General features: G+C 44.5%; 1 protein-coding gene across 1 annotated transcript in view; it reads right to left on the minus strand.

The window, feature by feature from the left end:
- Nucleotides 1–17,775, minus strand: part of LOC309558535 (uncharacterized protein) — a gene marked incomplete at both ends in the record, with an annotated part of 302,626 nt that overhangs the window by 247,388 nt on the left and 37,463 nt on the right. Inside the window, one exon of the mRNA XM_082261614.1 lies at nt 2,130–2,420. Within this exon, the coding sequence (XP_082117740.1) occupies nt 2,130–2,420 (291 nt within the window). The remainder of the gene's footprint in view (nt 1–2,129; nt 2,421–17,775) is intronic.

The following is a 17,775-nucleotide window of genomic DNA, read 5'->3' on the forward strand; positions in this document are numbered from 1 at the left end:
TATAGTCTTTAAAAGTAGTCATGAGGTGACTGTTAGGATGATATTATTGTCTAAAAGTGAAAGTACCAGCGCGACTAAGTATGAATTCTCACAAAAAAAATCTAAATAGTATAATTGATATTAATGATCGTGGCAGCTATATCCAAGCATGTGAATCACAAAACATAAAAAGGATAAATAAATAAAGTGATACAGCGCCACTGATCCCAATAAGGTGCAACAAGCAAAAATTGTATGTGCAAAATGTGCAAATGGGTGGCCAATATACTATTGCAAATCAAAACCGAATATTGCTATATATATACTTGTAAAGTGCTCACATCATTAATAGATGTATACCTAAAATAAATGCAAAAAAGATGTAAAAAAAACCCAGGTATATCATCAGCACTGGTGACCCTAATGCAACTACACAAGGCTCCGGGGGTACGGAGACTTGCAGAGGGTACAGAGGTGTTTTGGAGGTACAGAGTTGTGCAGAGGGTATGGAGGGAAAAAGGGGGGTGCAAAGATGTGCAGGGAAATGTAAAGATGTGGTGGGGGGGGGGGGGTGCAGAGACTTGCTGGGGGTACATAGGTGTGATGGGGCATACAGGAGTGTGTGTGTGTGTTGCAGAGGTGTGCAGAAACATGCAAGAGTGTATGAAGATGAGCTGGTGGATATGGAAGTGTGCTGGGGGTGCAAATGTGTGCTGGGGGCGCACAAGTCTTCTAAGATACGAAGGAGTGCTGGGGGTACAGAGATGTGCTGGGACTACAGAGATGTGCTCGGGGGTACAGAGATGTGCTGGGGGTAGGTTGGTGTGCTCTGGGTAGGTTGGTGTGCAGGGGGTTCTGTTGGTGTGCAGGGGGTACATTGGTGTGCTGTGGATACAGAGGTGTGCTTGGAGTACAGTAATGTGCTGGGGATACAGCAGTGATCTGCTGTAACCCCTATCAACCAATCAGTGAGTGGTAATGATAAGCAGTAACATTTAGCAAACAATCAGTGAGCAGTAACAATTTGCAGTAACCTCTAGCAACCAATGGGTGAGCGGTAATGATGTGCAGTAACCTCTATCAACCAGGCAGTGAGCGGTAATGATGTGCAGTAACCTCTAGCAACAATTCAGTAAGCGGTAATGATGTGCAGTAACCTCTGGCAACCAATCAGTGATCCTGGACCAATCAGTGAATGTGGACAAGTTCTTTATGTTTACATTTTTAACTTTTTTTTTTTTTTTTAGCTAAGTCTATGTTTGTTGTTTTTTGGGATGTTGGGGATGAGAGTGAAATTGAAGAAAATGCTTTGCTAAGGGTTTAATCAATATTTAAGGACAGCCCTGGACGTAATCATACAAAGTGGGTGTTGCTACTGCTCTACTCATAAATCTGGTGCACATAGCATAAATATGATCACCTGGCCATGAGCATGCAAGTCACTCAACAGTCAGATCTTCAGATCTTCAGACCACCATCCCATGTCTATGGTTGGATCTATATTCTGAAGAAAATGTATGGCCTATTAATTTTAATTTTTTAATTATTGTATAAAACACCTTCTTGATGTAAATAATCATATGTGTATGTTACTTTCCTAAAAAATGTATAATGTGGAATTATTTTTGTACACTGAAGTCACCATATTTTCTAAAAGCATAAGGAGTCTCTTGCTTTGCAGTGCTACAGAATGGTTATATGTTGCTTCTTCACACAATGCAAGTCTATGAATTGGCTGACCTATTGAAATAAATGAACTCCCTATGATCATAGCACCGGCCTAAACTGGAACACAGACAAGGAATAATAGATAAAGAAGCTGCATACTCAGTAAGTGAATAAATCAATTGCTGAAAGTGCTCTTAAGCACTGAGGGTTTAATATTACTTTACCAGTGAGGAAGACATTGCAGGAGAATACAGAGCCCCTCTAGTGGCTAACTTACAGATCCTATTAATTATTTAAATTTCAAAATACAAAACAGCAAGAATGTGAAAAATGTGAGTCACGTCAAAATCTATCTCAAGGTAAACACTGCCATAACAAAAATACAAAATCAGTATATACAGTATATACAGTATGCTCTTTATAAAATATACTAAACGTTCAATTGCAGTTTTACTAAGTGCAGGATAAGCTGAGGGTCTTACCTTGATAAGCCAGCTGAAGGTCTTTTTGTACAGAAGGTGTGAGAGTTTCATGGTGGACTGAACAGGACAACATTTTTGGTGACACATCAGTTGGTATCTTCAATGTCCTGTTAACAGAGTAAGTGCCATCAGCATTTGTGTGATATTCAGACAGTACTGAGTCCTCCATGATTGTGCGATCCATTAGAATTTCCACTGAGATATCTCTGGGGTAGAATCTCTTCACTGAGCACAATGCAACACTTGACTGGTCCTCCTGTTCCATCTTCTCAATCGTGACCAATGGAGTTGCTGAAATAAAATAACCTTCCGTGAACTACAGAACTAATGACCATTTTCATTTATTTCTGTATTTTAAAAGTACCAGGGCACAGGATTTACTGCAGCTAATTGGCCCACTGAGCCCTGAGTCTGTTTCAAGTTTCTACTACTTTTTCTGCAAAAAAAAAAATACTTTCCATGGTTAGTTTTGAACTTTCCTCCAGCAAGGTTTAAGGGCATGTCCCCATGTTCTTGATCTTAGTACCATATTGAAAATCTTGCCCTCCTGAACTTTATTCACACCCTTCGTGTATTTAACTACTTGCCTATGGTGAACTTATATCCCCTTCCTGCCCAGACCAATTTTCATCTTTCAGTGCTCTCACACTTTGAATGACCATTACTCTGTCATGCAACACTGTACCCATATAAAATGTATGTTCTTTTTTCACATAAATATAGCTTTCTATTTGATCGTATTAAATTACCACTGGGTTTTTTATTTTTTGTGCTATAAACAAAAAAAGACTGAAAATTTGGTGAAAAAAACAAGTTTTTCTTTGTTTCTCTTATAGCACTTTGCAAATTAGTAATTTTTTCTTCATACATTTTGGCCAAAAGTTATACTGCTACATTTCTTTAGTAAAAATAATCCAAATCAGTGTATATTATTTTGTCTTTGTGAAAGTTTTAGAGTCTATAAGCTATGGTGTCAATCATTAAAAAATGGATCACACCTGATTATACCTGATGTACTGATGGCTTAATTTTTTTGAGACACTAACACGCCAGGAAAGTACAAATATCCCCCAAATGACCCCTTTTTGGAAAGTAGACACTTTTGAAGGTCCTGGACAATTGAAACGCCCAAAAAATTACCCCATTTTGGAAAGAAAACCCTGCAGTGTATATTCTACGGGGCATAATTAGTCTTTTGAACATATCATTTTTTTCCCACAAGTTTTTGAAAAATGTGGAAAGAAAATGATAAAATTGGATTTTTGACTTACCATAAAACCCATTTCTCTAAAGTTCATTGACAGACACAGCTCCTGATTCTTCTTAACCATTGGTTTATACTGCCCCCTACATGAGTAGGATACTAGGCAGGAAAAAGTTTGACTATGCCTATGGGCAGTCCCAAGGGGTATACACCCAATGTCAGCATTTTGTGGGTAATTACATTGTCCTGGTGCTCCAGGGCCTTCAAAAATGTGATAGGAAATGTTATGTGTAATTTATACCTTTAGAACGCCTGACAGTGCTATTTGGATGCTGGGCCTCTGTATGTGGCCAGGCCGTGAAAAAATGTCTCACACATGTGGTATCGCCATACTCAGGAATAGCAGAATGTGTTTTGGGGTGTAATTGCAAGTTTATCTATCCCATGTGTAAGAAATAACTTGTTGATATGACAAATGTGTAAAAAAAAAAGAAATTTCTTTATTGCCCAAACTATTGTGGGCAAAAAATTGCAACTTCAAAAAACTCACTATGCCTCTTACTAAATACCTTGGACTGTCATATTTACAGAAAGGGGTCATTTGGGGATTATTTTTTACTGTCAAGACGTTTCAGAGCCTCAAGAAATGAGATAGGTAGTCAGTACATCAGGATTGATCAATTTTCAATGATACGTATCCTAGCTTGTAGACTAAATAAACTAAATAACTTTCACACAAACCTATTATCACACACTTATCAGGATTCTTTTTACTGAAGATATGTAGCAGAATACATTCTGGCCAATATTTAAGAGGAAATTTGATTTTATTGGATTCCTTTTGAAACAGAAAGTAGAAAATATTGCTTTTTTTTTTAAACTTTTTCAAAATTTTCGCTCTTTTTGCGCTTATATCACAAAAGAAAGCTCTATTTGTGTGAACAAAATGATAAAAATTTAATTTGGGTACAGTTTAGCATGACTGAGTAATTGTCATTCAAAGTGCGAGAGCACTGAAAGCTGAAAATTGGTCTAGGAAGGAAGGGGGTGAAAGTGCCCTGTATTGAGGTGGTTAAGAGGCAGAGGGACTGACAAGAACACCAGGGATTTCACTCAAAGGAAGCAATAAAAAATAAAACAAGATACTTTCTCGTAGGAGTATGTAACAATATGCATTGCTACCAGTGGCGGCTGGTGAAGTTTTAAGATGGGGGGCGCAAGACCCCGCCCTTCCCTTTTGACCCCTCCCATTTCTCAGAAGCCCCACCCCTTATAGACTCCACCCATTTTGTCCCCTGTATTTTGCTTGCGTGAACCAATTCTCCCAATATATCACATATTAAGGGGTCCATCAGTGCTAGTATATCCCATAATAGGGAACAGGGGCCCTATTATGGGATATACTGTGAGAGACATCCTATTATGGGATACATGGACTGAGAGTGGCACAAACCCCACAGTACAAACCCCTCAAGCACAAACAACTCAAGCACAAACCCCACAGTACAGGCCCTCTAGCACAAACCCCACAGTACAGGCCCTCTAGCACAAACCCCACAGTACAGGCCCTCTAGCACAAACCCCACAGTACAGGCCCTCTAGCACAAGCCCCACAGTACAGGCCCTCTAGCACAAACCCCACAGTACAGGCCCTCTAGCACAAACCCCACAGTACATGCCCTCTAGCACAAACCCCACAGTACATGCCCCCTTCAATATAGTGACCAGTATAAATGCCCCCTTTCAATGTAGTGACCAGTATACATGTCCCCAATGCAGAGCTATGCGTGCGTGCCTCCAGTGACCACCAGTATACATGTCCCCCAATGCAGAGCTATGCGTGCGTGCCTCCAGTGACCACCAGTATACATGTACCCCAATGCAGAGCTATGCGTGCGTGCCTCCAGTGACCACCAGTATACATGTACCCCAATGCAGAGCTATGCGTGCGTGCCTCCAGTGACCACCAGTATACATGTACCCCAATGCAGAGCTATGCGTGCGTGCCTCCAGTGACCACCAGTATACATGTACCCCAATGCAGAGCTATGCGTGCGTGCCTCCAGTGACCACCAGTATACATGTACCCCAATGCAGAGCTATGCGTGCGTGCCTCCAGTGACCACCAGTAATGTACCCCAATGCAGAGCTATGCGTGCGTGCGTGCCTCCAGTGACCACCAGTAATGTATCCCAATGCAGAGCTATGCGTGCGTGCCTCCAGTGACCACCAGTATACATGTACCCCAATGCAGAGCTATGCGTGCGTGCCTCCAGTGACCACCAGTATACATGTACCCCAATGCAGAGCTATGCGTGCGTGCCTCCAGTGACCACCAGTATACATGTACCCCAATGCAGAGCTATGCGTGCGTGCCTCCAGTGACCACCAGTATACATGTACCCCAATGCAGAGCTATGCGTGCGTGCCTCCAGTGACCACCAGTATACATGTACCCCAATGCAGAGCTATGCGTGCGTGCCTCCAGTGACCAACAGTATACATGTACCTCAATGCAGAGCTATGCGTGCGTGCCTCCAGTGACCAACAGTATACATGTACCCCAATGCAGAGCTATGCGTGCGTGCCTCCAGTGACCATCAGTAATGTACCCCAATGCAGAGCTATGCGTGCGTGCGTGCCTCCAGTGACCACCAGTAATGTACCCCAATGCAGAGCTATGCGTGCGTGCCTCCAGTGACCACCAGTAATGTACCCCAATGCAGAGCTATGCGTGCGTGCGTGCCTCCAGTGACCACCAGTAATGTACCCCAATGCAGAGCTATGCGTGCGTGCCCGACTGAGAGTGCACTTACCTGTGAGTCACGGCGGCTTCTCCCTCTCCTTTTCTTCGTTCGGCGGCGGGAAGGTGAGCAGCTCTTCTCCCTCTCGGCCTCTTCTGCGGTGGGTGACCAGCGCCGGCTTCTTCTCAGGACTGGACTCCTCTTCGGCGGCGGGAAGCTGACCGGGCGGTGACGGTGAGTGACTGATGCACGCACCGGCACCGCCCCCAACGAGGTCAGCATGGATGTCCTTAATCATGATTGGTCCAGGCTGGCGTCTGGATCAATCATGATCCAAGACATCACAAAAGGGGGGTGGTGTAGCGCCGTGCTCTGCGCTACAGTTAAGCCCCAGAAGGCTGCCATTTGGCGCCTCTGTGGGTGGAAAACCCCACCCCCCCATAGGCACCAATGGAGCGGGCTCCAAAAAGGGCGTGGGTGTAGCGCAGTGCTCTGCGCTACAGTTACGCCCCAGAAGGCTGCCTCTCAGCGCCTCTGCGGGTGGAAAACCACACCCCCCATAGGCACCAATGAGGCGGGCGCCCCTTGTGGGCAAAAATTTTTTTTTTTTTTTTTTTAAATCTTTTTTTTTTCTTTTTCTTTTTTTTTTGGGGGGGGGGGGGGCGGCGCCCCTGCACCCCCTATGGGCCGGCCGCCACTGATTGCTACTGTGAATGCAGATTTGTATTTAACCAAAAGATGACAGTGTTTAGCACTTCTGTTCGTCACAGCCTTGACCACTTTGACGGAAGGACGGTTACAGTGCAGCTGGCTAGTTCTTGGAGGCCTCCTGTGCTTGTGGTTCTCGCGCGCCCCCAGAATTGTCTGTGAACGCTGCGGGCTCTGTCGTTTGACAGTTCTTATATAGTGATGTCGCGAACCTAAAATTCGCCGTTCGCGAACGGCGAACGCGAACATCGGCAAATGTTCGCGAACCGGGCGAACCGCCATAGACTTCAATAGGCAGGCGAATTTTAAAACACACAGGGACTCTTTCTGGCCACAATAGTGATGGAAAAGTTGTTTCAAGGGGACTAACACCTGGACTGTGGCATGCCGGAGAGGGATCACGCAAAAAAAAGTTCTTAAAAATTATAATTTTTTGATAGAGAGCCAATTATTGGAAAAATTAAAAAAAAATAAAAATAAAAAATTTCTTTGGATTTAGCATCTGGGGGGTCTAAAAAGTGTACCTGTGAAGTTTCAGCTCTGTAGCATGTCCAGAACCCCTAAAAAACAGCATTTGTCTTATATTTTCAGGAATATGGCTTCTCTGCGGCTGGCTTTTTCTCTTGCAGGCATTTATCGGGCATTTTTTTAGGCAGGCATGTCATTTTTTGTATTTAGTGTCTGGGGGGTCTAAAAAGTGTACCTGTCAAGTTTCAGCTCTGTAGCATGTCCAGAACCCCTAAAAAACAGCATTTTTCTTATATTTTCAGGAATATGGCTTCTCTGCGGCTGGCTTTTTCTCTTGCAGGCATTTAGCGGGCATTTTTTTAGGCAGGCATGTCATTTTTTGTATTTAGTGTCTGGGGGGTCTAAAAAGTGTACCTGTCAAGTTTCAGCTCTGTAGCATGTCCAGAACCCCTAAAAAACAGCATTTTTCTTATATTTTCAGGAATATGGCTTCTCTGCGGCTGGCTTTTTCTCTTGCAGGCATTTAGCGGGCATTTTTTTAGGCAGGCATGTCATTTTTTGTATTTAGTGTCTGGGGGGTCTAAAAAGTGTACCTGTCAAGTTTCAGCTCTGTAGCATGTCCAGAACCCCTAAAAAACAGCATTTTTCTTATATTTTCAGGAATATGGCTTCTCTGCGGCTGGCTTTTTCTCTTGCAGGCATTTAGCGGGCATTTTTTTAGGCAGGCATGTCATTTTTTGTATTTAGTGTCTGGGGGGTCTAAAAAGTGTACCTGTCAAGTTTCAGCTCTGTAGCATGTCCAGAACCCCTAAAAAACAGCATTTTTCTTATATTTTCAGGAATATGGCTTCTCTGCGGCTGGCTTTTTCTCTTGCAGGCATTTAGCGGGCATTTTTTTAGGCAGGCATGTCATTTTTTGTATTTAGTGTCTGGGGGGTCTAAAAAGTGTACCTGTCAAGTTTCAGCTCTGTAGCATGTCCAGAACCCCTAAAAAACAGCATTTTTATTATATTTTCAGTAATACGGCTTCTAGGCGGCTGGCTTTTTCTCTTGCAGGCATTTATCGGGCATTTTTTTAGGCAGGCATGTCATTTTTTGTATTTAGTGTCTGGGGGGTCTAAAAAGTGTACCTGTCAAGTTTCAGCTCTGTAGCATGTCCAGAACCCCTAAAAAAAAGCATTTTTCTTATATTTTCAGGAATACGGCTTCTCTGCGGCTGGCTTTTTCTCTTGCAGGCATTTAGCGGGCATTTTTTTAGGCAGGCATGTCATTTTTTGTATTTAGTGTCTGGGGGGTCTAAAAAGTGTACCTGTCAAGTTTCAGCTCTGTAGCATGTCCAGAACCCCTAAAAAACAGCATTTTTCTTATATTTTCAGGAATACGGCTTCTCTGCGGCTGGCTTTTTTTCTTGCAGGCATTTAGCGGGCATTTTTTTAGGCAGGCATGTCATTTTTTGTATTTAGTGTCTGGGGGGTCTAAAAAGTGTACCTGTCAAGTTTCAGCTCTGTAGCATGTCCAGAACCCCTAAAAAACAGCATTTTTATTATATTTTCAGTAATACGGCTTCTCTGCGGCTGGCTTTTTCTCTTGCAGGCATTTATCGGGCATTTTTTTAGGCAGGCATGTCATTTTTTGTATTTAGTGTCTGGGGGGGTCTAAAAAGTGTACCTGTCAAGTTTCAGCTCTGTAGCATGTCCAGAACCCCTAAAAAACAGCATTTTTCTTATATTTTCAGGAATACGGCTTCTCTGCGGCTGGCTTTTTCTCTTGCAGGCATTTAGCGGGCATTTTTTTAGGCAGGCATGTCATTTTTTGTATTTAGTGTCTGGGGGGTCTAAAAAGTGTACCTGTCAAGTTTCAGCTCTGTAGCATGTCCAGAACCCCTAAAAAAAAGCATTTTTCTTATATTTTCAGGAATACGGCTTCTCTGCGGCTGGCTTTTTCTCTTGCAGGCATATATATCAGTGGTGGGTGGGCAGTGGCACAGTACACTCTCTGCGGACCTGGCAGCAGTCACTGGCCCCCAGGCAAATGCAATTTAAAAAATATATATATATTTTTTTTACTTTGCAAGCTGCTGTGCCACTTTATATATCAGTGGTGGGTGGGCAGTGGCACAGTACACTCTCTGTGGACCTGACAGCAGTCACTGGCACCCAGGCAACTGCAATTTAAAAAATATATATATATTTTTTTACTTTGCAAGCTGCTGTGCCACTTTATATATCAGTGGTGGGTGGGCAGTGGCACAGTACACTCTCTGTGGACCTGACAGCAGTCACTGGCACCCAGGCAACTGCAATTTAAAAAAATATATATTTTTTTTTACTTTGCAAGCTGCTGTGCCACCTTATATATCAGTGGTGGGTGGGCAGTGGCACAGTACACTCTCTGTGGACCTGACAGCAGTCACTGGCACCCAGGCAACTGCAATTTTAAAAAATATATATTTTATTTTACTTTGCAAGCTGCTGTGCCACCTTATATATCAGTGGTGGGTGGGCAGTGGCACAGTACACTCTCTGTGGACCTGACAGCAGTCACTGGCACCCAGGCAACTGCAATTTTAAAAAAATATATTTTATTTTACTTTGCAAGCTGCTGTGCCACTTTATATATCAGTGGTGGGTGGGCAGTGGCACAGTACACTCTCTGTGGACCTGACAGCAGTCACTGGCACCCAGGCAACTGCAATTTAAAAAAATATATATATTTTTTTACTTTGCAAGCTGCTGTGCCACCTTATATATCAGTGGTGGGTGGGCAGTGGCACAGTACACTCTCTGTGGACCTGACAGCAGTCACTGGCACCCAGGCAACTGCAATTCTAAAAAATATATATTTTATTTTACTTTGCAAGCTGCTGTGCCACCTTATATATCAGTGGTGGGTGGGCAGTGGCACAGTACACTCTCTGTGGACCTGACAGCAGTCACTGGCACCCAGGCAACTGCAATTAAAAAATATATATATTTTTTTTTACTTTGCAAGCTGCTGTGCCACCTTATATATCAGTGGTGGGTGGGCACACAGTGGCACTGCAGTGGGCACAGTACACTCTGTGGACCTGACAGTAACTGGCAGCCCAGGCAACTGCAATAATAAAAAATATTTTTTTTTTTCAATTTATTGCAACAAGATGCTGTGCCACCGTATATATATCAGTGGTGGGCAGTGCACTGCAGTGGGTACAGTGCACTCTGTGGACCTGACACAGCACTGCAATTATGACAGAGGAAAAAAAAAATATTTTTTAAAATGCAAGGTACTGTGCCTGTGCCACCCGAAATGAGTGTGGTGTGCACACAGTACAGTCTGTGGTAGGTCTGTGGCCTCTCACACACAGCGGGCAGGCAACTGCAGTGTACAATAGATATATATAGATATATATATAAAGAAAAAACTCTATTACCTTACCAGCCCTTAAAAGGGCTTTTGGGGACACTATATATATATATATATGTATATATATAAATAAAAAAAATCCTCAATTACCAGCCCTTAAAAGGGCTTTTGGGGACACTAGATAGATATAGATATATATATATATATATATAAGAAGAAACAACTCAATTACCAGCCCTTAAAAGGGCTTTTGGGGACGCTAGGTATATATATATATATATATATATATTAAAAAAAAAAAAAAACACAAATACCAGCCCTTAGAAGGGCTTTTTGGGGTGCTGATATTACAGCAGTAGTGGACCAAGAACACTGCAAGACCAGGAACACTGACTAACTGTCCCTAGCTTAACAGCAGCAGCAGCAGCAGCAGCTCTCTCCCTACTCTCACTACACACACTGCTTCAGAATGATCTAAGATGGATGCTGCCCTTGCTTATTTATAGGAGGTGGGAGGGTGTGGGAGGGAGGTATGCTGATTGGCTGGAAATGTGTCTGCTGACTGTAAAGTTCAGGGTCAAAGTTTGCCTCAATGATGTCTTATGGGGGGCGGACCGAACATCGCATATGTTCGCCGGCAGCGGCGAACGCGAACATGCTAAGTTCGCCGGGAACTGTTCGCCGGCGAACAGTTCTATACATCTCTATTCTTATATAGGTAAGGGCAGGGTCACCTGGTGACGCCCCCTTGTCATCAACCTAGCATGCACCGATCGGTGATGTCACAAGGGAGGACGGTGCCACGAGGTGATGAGTTTTCCTGTTTAGCTCCCATAGACTTCAGTGGGGTCCGTTGTCAAAAAAGAACAGATCCTGTACATGCTGATATACAACAAGTACAGAGAGGAGTACTTCACCAGCCCATGGCGCTGTCCATGTGTTCACCTCCTTTGTTTGTATGTTTTTTAGCTGGAATGTCCTGGTTGCTGCTTCTCCTCTCTCACTCCACTGGGGGGGGGGGGGGGGGGGCGGATCAAAACAATTCAAATCTGTAAAGAAAAGCGCACGCAACCTCGGGCAATAACGCTTTAATAAAGGACAATAACACAGTACATTGGAATTGCACTCACACTTTTCCTTTAAGGCAATCGCTTTACAGCATTCCAACAGGAGCTACTCGCTCCTCCCGTCCCTCCAGATGGTGACTCTGCGGTCTCCTCATCCGCGGCTGCCGCCGCTGTATCCCCGCTCTCCTTCACTTCCTGTGTTGCCTGGTCACCGGATGCCGGTTCTAGTGCGCCTGTGCACTATACCGACGTGATCTACGGCGCCTCAGGAGAGCCTCAGCCAAAGCCGGAGCCACAAGTTGTACGGAGCTGCAAGGTGGGGGATTTATATAAATAATTAGGGCCGATGGTATCCTGGGTATATAGGGAGGGGCGTTAGCAGGAAGCAAGGTGGGACCTGAGGAAGGAGGCTTTGCCTCCGAAACGCGTTGTCCGTAGTAACAGCACAGGCAGTGCACCCGTGTCTTGAATCCCCCACCTTGCAACCCTTTGATAGCTCCTGATGTTAACCTCTTCCCAGACAGTGTCATTAGTACATGACCACGCACAGTTTTAGCATTGATCCCTGTATTAGTGTCACTGGTCCCCAAAAAGTGTCAGTCAGGTCTCCAATTAATTTGCCGCATTATCGCAGTCAAGTTACACGTCGCTGAATGCTCCCATTACTAATAAAAAATAAAATCAAAGAAAGAAGAAATAGTTTCTTATAGTTTCTTTCCCATAGTTTGTAGACACTATAACATTTATGCAAACCAATTGCAGCACTGTCCCTGTAGGGCTTGCTGTGAGATGACTTCTTGGGCCATCTCTGATTACCTGCAGACAGTCACTTAGGGAACATTTCACACATCCCTTTGGCTCGTCACACAATAAACAGTCCAGGGGTACGGATTTTTAGTGTTTATTTTGGAACTTGGATGAGAGAAGAGAATAGTGGGATACCCCAACTCTAACTATTCACAATGGATAAGGACAAATCTCACTTGGCCGGGTTGCTTGTGGAAGCAGCTGCACTGCTTAATCCATACTGCCACGTGTATGGAAAGAGTTAAGTCTCCTTGCTCTTTTCTCTCCAGCAATAGACTTGGTGAATCTACAAAGTACATTATCTTCAGGACACTCTCTAGCATCCCCTTTACTGACACCCATTCCCTGACTCTTCTAGCTGCAGGGGTGTCCCTGCTCAGGTCACGCCCCTTGACACAGATCTGTACTCACTGTACTGCAGAAAGAGATCCCCTAGTGTCTCCCCTTTCAGTCAGCTTCCCCGGACCTCTGGGTTCAGATCCTTACTGGTACTCTCTGGGCCCCAGGTCGACCACCTGGGGTCGCACAACCCCTCTACAGAGGAGGAGGCAGCCACCCCCTCCCTTTGGGACTCCGCTATCCAACCGAAAGACCCCGAGCACATATGCTCCTGGCTTTTATACAGCACCCCAGCTTGCACTGAGGCACTTTTCCTCTGCCAATTACCAGGGCTGTATCAAAAGCCTGTGCACTCATTTGTCAGGTTTCCTCCGACTGTCCAATATGCCTCTCTATTGGGCCAGAGTGAAACACTCTGCAGACAGAATGAGTTGCACCTGAGCACAATTAACAGACCTCACTAACAGATCCTGCTCTCTGGTAGGCAGAGAACAATATAGATTTACCTGAAGTCCTTCTGGTAAGTAGACAGGACTCAAAACTATACTTTCTCTCTGGCACCTACCTAGGAGAGTGCTACACAATCAATATACGCTTATTGGGATCTGTTTACCAAAAATACAGTATATAGTAAAAAGCAATGTAAAAGAGAAAATACTGCACTAATGTCCCTAAAAACAAAAATAATTAGCAGCCAGCACCACAAAGGACAAATATGTGTATATAAGTTGTAAAAGTACGTGATGCGCTAATCAAATATATATAAATATTAATAAATAGGGCCCCTATTGCAGGGTACCACTATATTTGTATCAATATCAAATATTTTGCTATCTTGATTCCATTTTGGAGGCCCATAGGGTTTATGGGGGAACAGTGTGGCTTAGGTGCGATGACCAGTTCCGACAACGCATGTTTGTTTGCCTGGGACCTTAGCTGGGATCATAGGAATATTGGTGTTTGAATGCAGGTCATGAATTCTAAAGGGGGTGTGTATACCAATACATTGGCACATTCTCTGTGGTTTTGATCATGGTTTTGTTATCTATTGTGATCTCCCTCCCATGTTACCAGCATCCCGTAATTTGAAATCTGCTAGACAACACCCTGAGGTTCTCTGTGAGAAGTTTGCCAAGGAAGTTGCTTTAGGCTGTATGGCAGGCCCTTTCTCTGAGCCTCCTCTTCCCAATTTAGTAGTATCCCCTTTAAGGGTGGTCCCCAAGAAGGAAGCAGGCAAATTTCGTATGATCCATCATTTATCGTTTCCTAAAGGGGGTTCGGTAAATGATGGCATTAGTAAAGACCTCTCATTTGTTTCATACGCGTCTTACGATGCAGCCCTCTCTTTAGTTAAATCACTGGGACGGGGGCAAACTTATGGCAAAGACAGATATTGAAGCGGCCTTCCGACTCTTGCCAGGTCATCCTGAAAGCTTGTTCCTTATGGGGTGTCGCTTTGACGGTGCCTATTTTGTTGATGGGTGTCTTTCGATGGGTTGCTCTATCTCTTGTGCTTATTTTGAGTTTTTCAGCTCATTCCTGGAATGGGTTGTCAGAATTCACACAGGCTTTGACTTTGTAGTCCATTATCTTGATGACTTCCTTTGCGTCTGCCCATGTGGTTCTCCGGTTTGCGAGCTCCTGCTACAAAGTCGCAAGCGTATTTTCAGACAATTTGGGGTGCCCATCGCCCCCAACAAGACTGAGGGGTTCTCTACCATCATTACATTTTTTGGCATTGAAATTGATTCTGTCAAGGGTGTCTGTAGATTGCCTGCTGACAAAATCTCTGATCTGATCGTCAGCATTGAATTACCCTTATAGGTTAAGAAGGTCATCCAATGGCAGTTACAATCGATGCTCAAAAAACTCAACTTTGCCTGCAGAGTGTTGCCGATGGCCGAATTTTCTCATGACGCTTGTTTTTAGCCATGGCGGAAGTTCGGGAGCTGCACCACTTCATCCGTTTAACATCCCAGCATAAGGATGATTTACGGATCTGGTGCTCATTTTGGGGCACTTTTGATGGTACTTTCTGTTGGCTGGAGTCACCCTAGACAAATGCAGACTGTCATTTGTTCACTAATGCGGCAGGATCCTTGAGTTTTGGGGCTTTCATTGTGGGTAGGTGGTGTGCAGCTGCATGGCCTCAGCATTGGATTGATGCGTGTTTTACGGAGAACCTAACTCTTCTGGAGCTCTATCCGTTGGTGGTGGCTGTTGAGATTCAGGGTCCGCTGCTCTGCAATAAATCAGTGCTATTTCATTCTGACAACATTGGGGTGGTTCCCCTGTCAATACCTTGTCTGCCTCTTCTCCTGCTGTGGTTACGCTATTAAGACAATTTGTTCTTCCTTGCTTGCATTTTAGTTTGCTTTTTAAGGCAATTCATGTTCCTGGGTTGGTCAATGACATAGCCGACTCTCTCACTTCCAGTGTGACCACTTCAGGATGTTGGTGTCGGAGGCGCGAGAGGAGGGCAACTCCTGTCATAACTGGTTATGGACCCTCATCTAACAGGTATGTTGGCATTTATTCGTTGTTCATTAGCCCCATCTACCTGGTCAACGTACAGTATGTCAAGGTGTGGCTGCAATGGTTTCGGATGGAGAGTTTGACTGGAGAGTTGCGCTATTGTACTAGCTGACAGGATCTGCTTCTGTGGTTTGGGGTGACTTATTAGCCTGGGGTGAATCACCTGCAGTGATTGACAGGAAGCTGGCCGCGCTTGCCTTTTTGTTTGAACTGCTAGGATGCCCTGATTACACCAAATATGTTGTAGTTTGTCAGGCATTGAGAAGGTGGAGAAGAATGCAAATACGTGCTGATCGCCAAAGGCTGGTTTCCTGGGACATTTTGCGTAACACGATGTGGGTTCTATCTAAGTTATGTCATTCCCCCTATGAAGCTACTCTTTTCGCATTGGCTTTTTCCCTCGCATTTTTTGGTTAGCCCCAACAAGCGGACGGTAGGGGTGCTCCGAGTGGTGGACGTCCGACAGGTGGGTGATTGTATCGACATCACACTATGTTCTTCAAAGACTGATCAGCTTCACTGGGGTGTGTCTATTCCTTTATTCGCACTGCCTGGTTGTGTGACGTGTCCCATTTGGCGTCCTTTTTAGTGATTCGTCCTAATGTTTGGGGGCCCCTTCTTTTCCACGAGGATGGACTGTTCATCTCACTTTTCCAGTTCATGCTTATCCTTCGACGTTGTTTATCTGAATTGGGTCTGTCAAGGTCCGACTATGGAACACACTCCTTCCACATTGGGGCTGCCACAGAGGCTGCCAGGTTGGGCATGTCCAGGGAGGCAATTCAGAGGATCGGCCGGTGGGAGTCTACTCACTATCGCACATATGTGAGGCCTCACAGAATGGAAATATGACCAGTTCAGAAGGAAACTTAGTACAATCGGGGTGTGTCGGGAGTGTTTTCTATTTTGAGATTTAAGATTCTTTTTTGACTGCTGCTTTACGGGTTCCATACGTTGAATTATAACGTTGCTATGTTGTATTTATTTTATTTCTTTTAGGTCAGCATGCTCTGGATTCTTTGTTTTCTGGGCAGCTCATAGAGCGGAACTTCAGAACAATATTCTGCGACTGGGCTTCCCAGAATCCCAAGCCAAAATGGGTTGGCTTGGGTATGCTTTGGTTTGAGGTTCCACTCTTAATTCACAATCGTGTGACGCTGGAGGAACCTCCAGATGTTTTGCTTCTGCATATTGGGGGGTAACGATCTTGGGGGTGTTTCCCTTCCGAACACTTGTTTTTGCGATCCAACATGACTTGACGGCCTTTTTGGATGAACATCCTCATGTTCTTCTGGTCTGGTCTGAGATTCCCCCGTTTTTTTTTTTCGGGCATCAGGCTAGGAATTTCAGAGTCCTTGACAGGGCACGTATAAAAAAGTTATTAGGGCTATGTCCAAGTTTACCGCGTCGATTGGCCTGGTCGCCCCTTCATGTAGATTTGGAGGGTAGGCATTGTTATTTTTGTGCGGATGGGGTTCATATGAATGTGGTGGCCTTGACATAATCAATCTGTTGCTACAGGACTGGATTGAATGGGCCCTGTCTTTGTGGCAGGGAATCATCAATCTCCTGACGGTGGCAGTTATTCCTTTTGCGGGGTGAGGTGGCAGATGGCTGACGGAGTTAGTAAAATGGGGAGCAGGAAGCCCTTAGTAAGCCCCTGAGCCTAACCTGGGCTGAATTGGCTCCTAAAAAGTAAGGAAAGTTGAGATATGCCACTCAGCACTGCTAAAGGGATCTGGTGTTGGCTATATAGAGTATTTCACAAAAGTGAGTACACCCTTCACATTTTTGTAAATATTTCATTATATCTTTTCATGTGATAACACTGAAGAAATGACACTTTGCTACAATGCAAAGTAGTGAGTGTACAGCTTGTAAACTGTAAATTTGCTGTCCCCTCAAAATAACTAAACACACAGCCATTAGTTTCTTAACCACTGGCAACAAAAGTGAGTACACCCCTAAGTGAAAATGTCCAAATTGGGCCCAAAGTGTCAATATTTTGTGTGGCCACCATTATTTCCCAGCACTGTCTTAACCCTCTTGGGCATGGAGTTCACCAGAGCTTCACAGGTTGCCACTGGAGTCCTCTTCCACTCCTCCATGATGACATCACGGAGCTGGTGGATGTTAGAGACCTTGCACTCCTCTACTTTCCATTTGAGGATGCCCCACAGATGCTCAATAGGGTTTAGGTCTGGAGACATGCTTGGCCAGTCCATCGCCTTTACCCTCAGCTTCTTTAGCAAGGCAGTGGCTGCCTTGGAGGTGTGTTTGGGGTCGTTATCATGTTGCAATACTGCCCTGCGGCCCAGTCTCAGAAGGGAGGGGATCATGCTCTGCTTCAGTATGTCACAGAACATATTGGTATCCATGTTTCCCTCAATGAACTGTAGCTCCCTAGTTCCGGCAGCACTCATGCAGCC

The sequence above is a fragment of the Pelophylax lessonae genome, assembly GCF_965119305.1.
Source record: "Pelophylax lessonae genome assembly, chromosome: 6".
Classification (NCBI taxonomy): domain Eukaryota; kingdom Metazoa; phylum Chordata; class Amphibia; order Anura; family Ranidae; genus Pelophylax; species Pelophylax lessonae.